This window comes from Perissodus microlepis, chromosome 15, assembly GCF_051167445.1.
Source record: "Perissodus microlepis isolate ML-2025 ecotype Zambia chromosome 15, ASM5116744v1, whole genome shotgun sequence".
Classification (NCBI taxonomy): Eukaryota; Metazoa; Chordata; class Actinopteri; order Cichliformes; family Cichlidae; genus Perissodus; species Perissodus microlepis.
In genome coordinates this window covers 31,677,569-31,688,638 of record NC_140475.1, presented here as the reverse complement: position 1 = coordinate 31,688,638, position 11,070 = coordinate 31,677,569, and the positions used below count along the sequence as shown (strand labels likewise).

Below are 11,070 nucleotides of genomic sequence, written 5' to 3'. Positions count from 1 at the left end.
CATTTGTATCATTAATTGACGAAACTCTACAAACACAAAAAACCGAGTGAGTAATATGATCATATCACAACTTAATCAAGTTTAGACCAACATGTGAGCAGATCTTTCAGCTGGGGCACATGACTGAGATGCAAACAAGAAAACACTTTTCATTGCCCTTGTTCTCCTCCTTTTTAAACGCCTGACATGCGTCCAGGCACGTCTGCCTGACATAACTATCACAGAGAGGCCTTTACATTTCAAGTTTAATACACACTTTTTGGTATTTATAATGCAAATAGAAAAACTAATAAGAGAACTAAGCGTTGATAGTTCAAATGAAAAATACACACGGCCTTCAAAATAAAAGCCTGCAGTCAACCCTTCTCTATCCTTAACCTAAACCTTGTTTATATACAGACATAAACACGGGTGAAGTATGCTACAAACGGTGTAAAGCGGGGAAAATCACCTTGTTAACTAATGTACAGCGAGCACACTCCACGCGGTCCTTCCTCCTCCTCCTCCTCCTCAGCGGCAAAGTGGGCGGGCATGTGCGAGCATGTACTCTTCTTCATTGGAGTACAGCACGGAGCTGTCTTGTATCTGGGCGTTGAAACCTGCCCCCGTTCATAAAGCCCGGGCTTCCATTTAACATTCACTGAGTCAGAGCGAACGCGCAGTTGAGCACGTCGACCCTCGCGAGGACCTCTACGTCTCTTATCTTCCGTCGGTGAGTTAGTAGGAGCCTTTTAAACGTCACTTCAGCGGTCGCAGCTGTTTTAATAAGACGCAGTTCCTGTTCTTAACTCTAACCGGCTCTTCTGGACGCTTATAAATTTGAAACGTAGCAGCCGCATAATGGAAATGATATTAGGCTGAACTTGACTTGATCCAAATGCATTACGATAAACAGAGAACATGTGTTGGTTGTTACTACAGTATTATAGCACGACAAAGCAGATGTGGCTTTGGTGTATATAGGGAAATGTTTTTGTAATATTGCTGACTGAATTTAAATGAATCGTGGCCAAACAGGTAACTAAAACCATCCAAGTAACCATTAGGCCTGATTTGTGTTTAAAGAGCAGAAACACTGGAGCGTTTTATTATTATGAAGTATGTTTGTAAACCAAAACAGCCCGCATAATAGTTGCTATCTTGGCCGATACCCTAATTAAGACCACCCAAACCCCACCCTACAAATAACTCTGAAAGAAAAACTGCAGTACTGTATGTTCGATTCGAGTTTTATTTAATGCATTGTACACGTTTAAATTCAGCCTTTAAACATGGCAGGTAGGACATCATGCATAATTTCATTGTGTCATGGTTCCCTAGTGTTTACAGAAGCTTTAGAAGCATTCATGTCTCCAGCTGACACTCTACAGTATATATACTCTGCCTGACTGTTTCTATTTGCAGTAGACCTATATTTTTTACAGCACCCCAAAAACAGTTTTGCACACTTTTGCATCATTACTGTGGCAACCTATTCAACCTTGGTGAACAGTGTGTGCACATTATGTGCTGTTCTTCTGTCCTCACATGTAGAAATGGCACTGAGCTCCATAAAGTCCTTCACCCTAGAGCTGGATGGTCCAGCTGATGCGGCGTTCACTGGAGGGGAGGTGGTGTCTGGCCAGGTGGTCCTGGAGCTGCGCAGGGCCACCAGAGTACACTCCATGAAGGTGCTGGGACGAGGAGTAGCCACAGCACACTGGCTGGAAAACCGTGGCATGAACTCCGTCTATAATGACTACACCTCTAAAGTCACCTATTTCAAGAAGAGACAGCATCTGATCAGAGGTTAGTATTAAAGATTGCAGATGATATTACTGACATGGAGTAATTAGTATTCTGTTTGTACAGTGGTTAATGTTCACTCTGACTGTAAAATATCCCCAGGTGAATTTCCACAGTCTTTTTTTTCAAGGTTCTGTTGAGACACAAACACACTATTAGGCTCACACATAATGCAAAAGTTGCAAGTGAGAAGTAGATTTTTTGCCATTCTTCTTTATATTTAACAAAATAAACAACTGAGTGAGCAAATGAGTTAATTTTTGATGCACTCGATGCAGTGACAGTAGTGGTGAACACACAAACTATTAACTGCGACTGCTGGAAAGGGCAGGACAGCACTTTTAAAGACACTTGTATTATTTGTGTTGAACCTGATGCCATTCTCATACTCTTTTTCTACTTCTTCTGTCCCATAATGTAGCTGTGTAGTCTTATTGTCAATAAAGTTTCTGCAGTTTGCGGCTCTGTTGCTAAATATAAACGTAACAACTGTATTTCAGTGTATGTTGCACCTGGTGGATGAAAAGTGTTCTCTCTGCGCCGAATAATGTGGTGTTAAATTGCTGATCTGCTGTTTGTGTGCCAGCTGGTCAACACTGCGTCTTGTAGTCGATGCAGTTTGCAAACTGGAGCCACCTGGGCCAAATGTGTTGCGCGGAAACCTGCGTGAGCGACCAGATATATCTGCCAGATAGCATAATCTTTGACATTAAACACAAACCCATTAGTGTAGAGTCCAAACATATGCAGTTGGTTCACTGGGTATGACGTTGTACTGGACGTGGTACTGTAACGTGTTGAATTCTCTGAGCATGGACAGCATCGAGAAACAGAGAGCACAGGCCATCGTAGCTGTGTAAATAAACACAGTGGTTAATGTTTCATAGGATGCTGTGTTTGACTCCATATTTTGGGCAGATAAGTAGATGCCAGTAGTTTTAGATTCCAGCGGCTGCAGTGCAGTTGAATTGAAATTGCAATTCCAGACAGTGCATCATTATCTGCTGCAACAGTTGCGCCTTCTGCTCTGTGGTTAAAGGTGCACTTAGCATGTTTTTTACATTCATATTAATTATACAGCCTACATTTAATCCTAAATCATATATATCACTGTCTACTTTAGACCTGATGCCTTTCCTTACACAACGCAAAAGAGATTTGTTGTTACCACTACACTATGGAGGCACCTCAGTCATATATGTCACTAAAAGAACAACAAAATAAAAGGTTTCCAATTGAACTCATTGTAGTTTTCCTCATCTCATTCATCAATTTTGGAAGAACACTTTTTATTTTATTATTGATTTATTTACAATTAGCCAAACAGGAGAGTTATCTGTGGTTATTTCATCATGTTGAACTTCTAAATCCCACCATACTTATACATAAAATGAAGTGTGCTATCTAAAGCAATATAATTGTCAAATCCTCACAAAACTATGTGATTTCACATAGTTTTGTGAGGATTTGACAATTTTTGGTCCTAATGATCATTGTAGCAGTGAAGCCTAAAAAACTGTTTAGTGTGAATAAGGTGTAGAGCCATAGAACCTGTGTATGAAAGATGGATCTGTTGGTACAGCTTTAGCTTTGCTAATAGCCACAGAAAAGAAAAAAAATGTCTCATAAATGTTGTCACACAAATGCAGTTTTATTTTGTTTTTTAAAACTTTATTGCACGAGTTGTACGTGTATATTTTGCACTGGTGTGGTTTGTACAGAATAATGTTACACTGGCACAGACGCTGGGAGGTTTGTCCTGTAAATGACATTTGCAGGACCTCTCCAGGAAATAGCAGCGCTAATTATTTTTGCACAGCCTTAACCTTCTGATATGTGTCCTACATCTTCCCAAGAACAAAATCCTATTTCCTTTTTTAGATTTTATACATTTATTTATTTATACCTGGCGAGTTTAGAACGGGAGTAAATATACATTTAAACATGTGGGAAGTTGTATGTGGTCTGGGCAGAAAAAAAAGGAGGTAGAAGACAGGAGAAAGAAAGAAAGGAAGGAAGAGGGGGGAACGTGTGGGGTGGAGGGGGGCTGTTTTTAAAAAATGCAGCCTACGTCACTATGGCAACAAGGAAACCAAGCCACGGCTCTCCTTGGCGCCGCCCTCTTTACCGTGCTGTCAGCTGCTGCTGTTCCCCATTCTTTTTGCAGTGTTTTTTAAGGCTCATTGTTCTCCAGTTGTCTGTGAATTAACGCAGAACTTTACGTGACGCTGATATTTGCTGTGTCGTAATTTAGTTCGTGTATTTGTTTAGTGAGCAGCTCCACACACAGAGGAGCCCCTTAGCTCCCCCTCCGAGAGTAATCATACAGAGTCATCTGCACAGTGGGGGTGATCTATCAGGCACGTGCAGAAAGCCACATGGCCTTCTGCATTAACTCATGGAGCACTTTACAGCCGGCTTTGCTCCTGCTTACCAGCAGATGGCGTGCTGGCTTTGCTTTTACTCCAAATCGGAACTCCTTGCATGCAACTTGTTTGCTACAAGTTAAATTTGGGCTTGAGCTGATCGGTAAGTGGCAGTAGAGAGCTGACTCTTCGTCCCGGGAACAAAGACGTAAACAAGTTTGTTTTTCACAGAGCAGACCTGATTTTTGTCTGAGGACTTCTGGACTGAATGAAGAGAACCTGCAAAAGTGGCGGATTAAAACCCCCACTTCTGCGCACAGATCACTCTGTTCGGACATTTTTGGAGCCGAATGTTAAATTTAAAGAAGTCTCTATTGATGACATAATTAAACTGTCGCAGAGCTTTTCTTTGCGTTTCATCTATGACTTTTCTTTATTTTCTTTAATAACTGCTGCTTGTGTTTGTACTGAATTGCAATAGTATGTTAAAAGAGACAGGGGAGAAGTGGAGTAAACAGCTTCGGTACCGACTGAAACTACCCTGAGCCTTCCAGGGTCTCTCCCAGACCGAGGCATACCCAGTAAGCCTGTTTTCTTCTAAGAACCTGTAACCATCAATCATCCCCAGGCCCCGTTTTCCCCTCTACCGCCTCCACACCCAGCCTGCGTGTTTGTTGTGCTTCCTTCAGGCTTAGTTTGGAAATGTGGACGTTTTTGTGTGTGTGTGCCTGTGTGTGGGAGAATTGCTGCACCTTAACAGCTCGACAAAATGGAAAGTAATGCCGGGACTTTTTGCTTGATAAGCAGGCCAGATGAGCGGCTGTTGTTTTCATTTTCATCATGATTACAGTCTCATGTTAATTCTGACATCATCTCGTAGGCCCTGCTGTGAGCACGTATCCCTATGGTTTCATACCTGTTGCGTCCTCCTGGAGCAGGAGGTCAACTTGTAAACACGCAGAAAAAGAAAAGAGGTCAAATTAGACCAACAACAACCCCCTAAAACACGGACGCACCACTTGTTTCTCTTTTGCATTTGAAGTGGGTTTAGCCTGCTGTTTACCAGATGTGCTGTTTGAATCCTGGGAACTTCAAGTTCTGTCCACTTTTTTGAAACCTGATAAGTTTTCTTGTTTACGTTGACGGAGTAAAGAAGCTGTCTCGACTATGTCTTATTTACAACAACAGCAGTCTGAAGGGTCAGCGCCGAGGAGGAGTTCCTGAAGGCAGCATCGCCCAGCCTTCAACCCTCTCCTGAGGCCTTACATAATGATCCGTAGACTCCGCCCACTTTCTCAGCCTGCAAAAAGGCTGCTGACCGAAAGTGAACATCATATCGAGCTTTCGAGCACACGAGAGTAGGCGGCAGCAACCTGGAGAGCCACTCTCAGCACCCTTTAAACACACTGCGAAGGAACAATAAAGGAATCTCTCACTTCTTTTCGTTTGAGAACAGAGAGGAGTCGCAAAACCTGCAAAAAATGATTTTCGACAAGCTGAAAAAGTTTGACATCGTCTTCGACTCTCCGGAGGTGGACTGTCCTCCTGTGTACAGCAGTGGGGATGTTGTGTCCGGGCGGGTGGTGCTGGAGCTGTCCGGGGAGAGTCGGGTAGACTCCCTGAAGCTTCACGCTGAGGGTTTTGCAAAAGTGCACTGGACCGAGTCCCGATCGGCGGGCTCCAGCACCGCGTACACCCAGAACTACGGCGACGAAGTGGAGTACCTGAACCGCAGAGAGGTGCTGCTGCAGGCAGGTCAGTCCAGTAAGTCTGTCAACTCAAGCAGCCAAAGTGTCCTCTCTGTGATCGAGCGGTCTAGACAACTGTGAAAACAGCTTATCTGTGTGGGGACAGATTGTCTGCAGACTTAAAATAGTGTGTTTCAGGATGTTTGCGTAGATGGTGACTGATATGAGTTAAAGTCTAACTGCCCCCACTTCTGTAGTTAACCTTAGATCGGAGACTTTGCATTGGTTACGAATGATTTATAAACTCGTAAACTAGAACAGCAACTCGTGTAAACGCTGGCAATGAAAAAGAAAACCATTCAGGTTCATTCCTTTTACTTCCTTGAAGAAGAATACGTGAGCATATACATAAAGAACATAGAGCAGCAGCTGCTTCCTCACCCCTAAAACGTCTGTTGGGAAAAATAAAAGAAGTAAGACTGGCTTTTCCAAATTGAAAGCAAATCCAGACTTGTTTTTCCCCCTCTTCTGCATGCTGACTTTGCCTCAGGTTTCTGGCTTCATTCATTTGGACACGGAGCTGTTTTTGGTTTAAAGTACAGGCAGGAAATGGGCAGCCACGGGCTTTGTCGATTTTTCTGTTGTTTTCCTGCCGAGTTTAGCCTCTATGCTCGGCTGCATGTTGTGTGAAAACCTGCAGCCAGCAATGAGAAAACACATCATGCAGCACATATCAGCTGAATCTGCTTTGGGGGATTTTGCTGATGGGCACGAGAAAGGCTTTCTTGTTGCAGCCTACTTGACCCGTGAAGTTGACATGTTGTTGGTGTTGTTTAAATGAAATCGGAGTATTCATCTAACAAAGGTTCACCAAAACCAAAACACCCGTCCCCGGATTTGTGCTGCAAGAGTGAAGAGAACCCAGGAGAGTTGAGACGAGCTGTGTGATATCGCTTGAGGAAAACATGTTCTCAGTCAGCACAATAGAGAAGGAACCACCCCTCTGAGCAAGCAAAGCAACCATGTGATTGCAGAGAAACACAGGCTTACGGGACTGTTCCTATGAAACAAGCGTTATTCATGTAGAATACTTTTGTGCCTGTTGTGATGCATAGTTTTAAAAGTGGGTATTTGCTGCCAAATAAATAAGCTTTCAGGTAATCAGAGCGCATTCTACTATCAAGTTGAGGTTTATTTCCACAGTCAAGCAAAGCTGATGCAGGTTATATGAAGTATACATTATACATACCATTAAATCATCAAATAAAACAAAGTCTGTGCTACCTGATCGTCTGCGCTGTAAAATTTCCTCCTACCACAGAGCGCGTCTCTGCGCCTCTGTTATAGAAATTGTTTTGGGAAATTAACAAAAAAATGAAAGAACAGGTGACTGACTTTGAATTTTTTTTCCCCCTCTTTCTTTCAGATAACGGTGAAGTGACAGTCCTACCTGCTGGCAAACACGAGTTTCCATTCAGCTTCCAGCTGCCAGAAGAAACTCTGGTCACCTCCTTCGAGGGAAAACATGGCAGCATCCGTTACTGGGTCAAAGTTAAGCTACACAGGCCGTGGGCCACAGTCAGGAAAATCAAGAAGGAATTTACAGTCATCGAGCCCATCGACATTAACACACCAGCCTTACTGGTAAGTGCCTCAGACTTCACATTTCATCGCTGGGATTTATTTATTTATGCATTTTGAGGGTTTTATGGAATTTGCTCACTGGTTTTTATAATCTCCAGGCACCACAGGCGGGTACGAAGGATAAAATGGCGCGGGCGTGGTACCGCAGCTTTGGGCAGGTGTCGGTAACTGCAAAGATTGACCGCAAAGGCTACACACCAGGTACGCACATTCTGCTTTTCCCATGTGCTCAAACTTTTGTAGTGTCTCATCTTTCTAAGCGTGCTTTTTCTCTCTCCACAGGCGAGGTGATACCGGTCTTTGCTGAGTTCGACAACTCTACCTCCAGATCTGTTGTCCCCAAAGCTTTTATCATTCAGACGCAGACGTTCATCGCCCGCGGCACCATGAAGCAGAAGCGTTCCGTCGTGGCTACGCTTTGCGGTGACATCGTCGGTGCCAAACGTCGGGAAACCTGGCACGGCCGCGCCATCAAAATCCCACCTGTAGGTCCGTCCATCCTGCAGTGCCGCATCATCAAAGTGGAGTACATGCTGAAGGTAAGCTGCCGGCCTAACATTGGCGCTGCTGCAGTTCTGAGTCCGCAGTCAGTCCAGGTAGCATTATAAGCTCTCTTTCCTCCCGTCAGGTTTGTGTTGATGTACCCGGAACATCCAAGCTGTGTCTCGAGCTGCCTCTGGTCATAGGCACCATACCCCTCCATCCCTTCGGCAGCCGCACATCCAGCGTCAGCAGCCAGTACAGCGTCAACCTGGAGTGGCTGCGCATGGCCATCCCCGAGCAGCCAGAGCGTAAGTGTCCCATACTGCTTTATGGGAAGAAAAACTCCCCACATGGCAAACAAGTTTTTTTTTCTTTTTGCCAGTATTATATTTAGAGCGTGACACTTTTTTCTTTGACAAGAAAGCCAAAATACTGCATGAGTCAGATGTACAAACAAAGGTTTTGGTTCCACAGAAACTCATGTTGGATCAGATCAGTGTTTGTTACTGCCAAAGGCGCTTAATGTTACGTGGGCTTTCAAAATGAAGTCATGAGTCAGCAGCTCGATGTTTGGACCTGTGCTGTTCCGTCGCGTCACACGAGTGGATTCATCCTGCCTGTGTTTTTTTTTTTTTTTCCCTGCAGCTCCTCCGGATTACAGCTCTGTGGTGACCGAGGAGGAGGCTGAGCAGCGCCACAACGCCGTGGCCTCGCAACAGGCTGAAGACCTGAGCGGGATCCTGGAGCGACCCCTAATGGCTTTTGTCCAAGAGTTTCGCTTCAGACCTCCGCCAGTGTACAGCGAGGTGAGTCACCATTGGCTGGAAGCGACTCCTGTTGTTTACTGCGATTGAGTGGCACATATAAAAGCTTATATATAAAGGCCTTTTATTCCCTGCTTACCAAAACCTCGAGATCTCAGCTGTGTTGTGTAACAATAGTTAAATGGAAACAAATCTGTGGGTGTAAGCAGAGTGTAGGTTGAGCATAATTGAAGAGTGTTTTATTCAAAGACTGGATTATCTGCTTGCCCAACCTTCATCTGATGCATTTTGATTTTCTTTTCTTTCCTGCAGATTGACCCCAACCCTCAGCCCATCAACATGAGACCTCGCTGCATGACATGTTGAACCAAGAGCCCTGCCTGAGCTTCAAGCAGCCTCATTAACGAAACAAATCAAGAGATTTGTCTTCTCCCGGATTACGTCTCTCTGATTAATAGCACTTGCTAACAGATTGACTGGAGCGCCAGGAGACGGAGCTCACAGGAACTGGATGTTAGTGGAGGAGGTGCCACTTTGTTTCCAGTCCAGTAAAGTGGATGCTTTCCTGTTCTGGCTGAAAGGAAAGCAACTTCTCTGCTTTGGTTCCTGTCCTTCCCAAGTGACTTTTGGCTCCCTGCGTGGTGAGCTACAAATACCTCCCAATCAACGATTCCCTAACGTGAAGATATCTATATATTTTTTTGTGTTTTCAAGGAATTTGGGACATTTTGGGAAGGGTTGAGATCACTTGATATTCACCAGGCGGAAAGTTGGAACTGAACCTGGCATTCAGATGTCTGAAAAAGGCGCTCTTGATAAGATGGCCGACTGTCATCTTTGAGTGGCGTAAAGAGAGAAGTGCAATTATTTCCCTCAGTTTCCAACTTTCCCTATGCCTGAGATTTTTAAAACACACATCACTATGCATTGTGTGCCTACGGTGATTTCTGTTACTCGAACGCATACTGTATCTGTAGGTGTGACGGTGGAGCAGAAAAGTCAGAAAAGAAGATGTAGACGTATTTTATGCATGCAGGTAACAATATGTAAAAGGGAAAAAAATATGTGTGCCTTAATTATCTGCAGTTGAAGTTTGCATGAGAGTTTCAGGGAGCTGTTCTCTCGGACAGAGCTGGATAGAGCTGAATGTATCCTGCAAGAACTTAGAACAAAAAAGAAGCAGTCAGCATGTATGTAGATGTATTCCAAGAGCCTTGTTGTGTTAACACAAGGCTCAAGGCACTGAAGTGTTAGATAGCTGTGGTGTTATAATGCAGTGGTAATAAAATAGGGGGTTCCAGTTGCTTATAAAACTGCACAAGGCTCATAGATTAGCTCTCCCAGCTGCTAAACAAAAGGACAGGAGGAGTGGAGACCTCCAAGCTGTGTGGACTGAATCTTTCAGTGGGAGCCAGATGCCTCGGTGCTGTGGGTCAAGCCTTTAGGTGGAGATGCCACTGAAACATAGGGACAAAGAACATTCCAAAAAAAAAACCTTCTCAAGGATTATGTTTCTCCTCAACTTCCAAAAAAAAGGAGTTTCAGAAGTCTTCAGGTTCAGCTGTGTGACTTCAATGGCTGAAGTCGACGAATGTATTATTTTTTTATACAAGTGCAATTGTTGATTCACAGTATTGCCCAAATTTTTGTAATTGTTTTTTCTAATAAACAATTTTTGAACAGATGTTTGTCTTCAGTGTTTCCTTGACTGGTACGTGTGCTAGGACGCCCGCTTTTTTCTTCTTTCTTCTTTTTTCTTCTTTAAAGGAAAATAATAGAGAGTCTCTGTTTAGCAATGTTGCGTGCCAGTGAATTGGAAAAGCATCTCCAACACCATGAGTCAAAGCTATATTACTGCCAAGGGCAGGGTTCAGTGGAGAAACAAGCTAGGCTCAGTGATTCAAATTGATAATTACAGACTGAAGTTCAGCCAGTGACATTTATTCTATTGCGCACTTATGCAATCGAACTTTTCACGGTGCCTTTGGAGCTCCACAAAATAAAAATGGAGTCACACCACACTGCGGATTTCACTTTGTAATTTGTTTACGAATAATTAGTTCTTGCTTTATTTTTTTGGTTTGTTTTTTCCACCACATAAACATGTAACACATTGGAGCGAACGAGCACAGCTATAATCATGGCTAAAAGCCAAATCAGAGGAAATTCTCAAGGGTTTCTTCTGCAAACAGCAATTAAGGACAGAGGGACGTCAGATGGGTGTGGATGCAGGATAGTAGTGTGGCTGAAAAGCTTCACGCTTTTCAAATGAGTAGAATTAAAGTAAAACCACTTTCTAATCATGAGTTTACCAAAGCGTCAGACCAAACCTTACAAGTG

At 43.6% G+C, this 11,070-nt stretch overlaps 1 protein-coding gene across 3 annotated transcripts; it reads left to right on the top strand.

The window, feature by feature from the left end:
• The first annotated feature begins 612 nt into the window (after positions 1-612).
• Positions 613-10,414, top strand: arrdc2 (arrestin domain containing 2). Of its 3 annotated transcripts, XM_084953268.1 has the most exons (8): positions 613-712; positions 1,534-1,788; positions 7,266-7,483; positions 7,582-7,684; positions 7,766-8,022; positions 8,112-8,274; positions 8,612-8,772; positions 9,043-10,414. In XM_084953268.1, the coding sequence occupies exons 2-8, from the start codon at positions 1,536-1,538 to the stop codon at positions 9,094-9,096; spliced, it is 1,209 nt and encodes a 402-aa protein (XP_084809394.1). In that variant the 5' UTR covers positions 613-712; positions 1,534-1,535; the 3' UTR covers positions 9,097-10,414. The 3 variants fall into 3 exon arrangements, with proteins under 3 accessions (XP_084809394.1, XP_084809392.1, XP_084809393.1); XM_084953266.1 differs by lacking the exons at positions 613-712; positions 1,534-1,788 and adding an exon at positions 4,380-5,915; XM_084953267.1 differs by lacking the exons at positions 613-712; positions 1,534-1,788 and adding an exon at positions 4,387-5,906.
• The last annotated feature ends 656 nt before the right edge of the window (positions 10,415-11,070 follow it).

Excerpts from the sequence above, each read along its gene's own strand:
- arrdc2 (XM_084953266.1), top strand. The coding sequence starts at position 5,633 with ATGATTTTCGACAAGCTGAAAAAGTTTGACATCGTCTTCGACTCTCCG. Across the intron at positions 8,023-8,111 it reads AAGTGGAGTACATGCTGAAG|GTTTGTGTTGATGTACCCGG; the intron begins GTAAGCTGCCGG and ends TCCTCCCGTCAG. Across the intron at positions 8,773-9,042 it reads CTCCGCCAGTGTACAGCGAG|ATTGACCCCAACCCTCAGCC; the intron begins GTGAGTCACCAT and ends TCTTTCCTGCAG.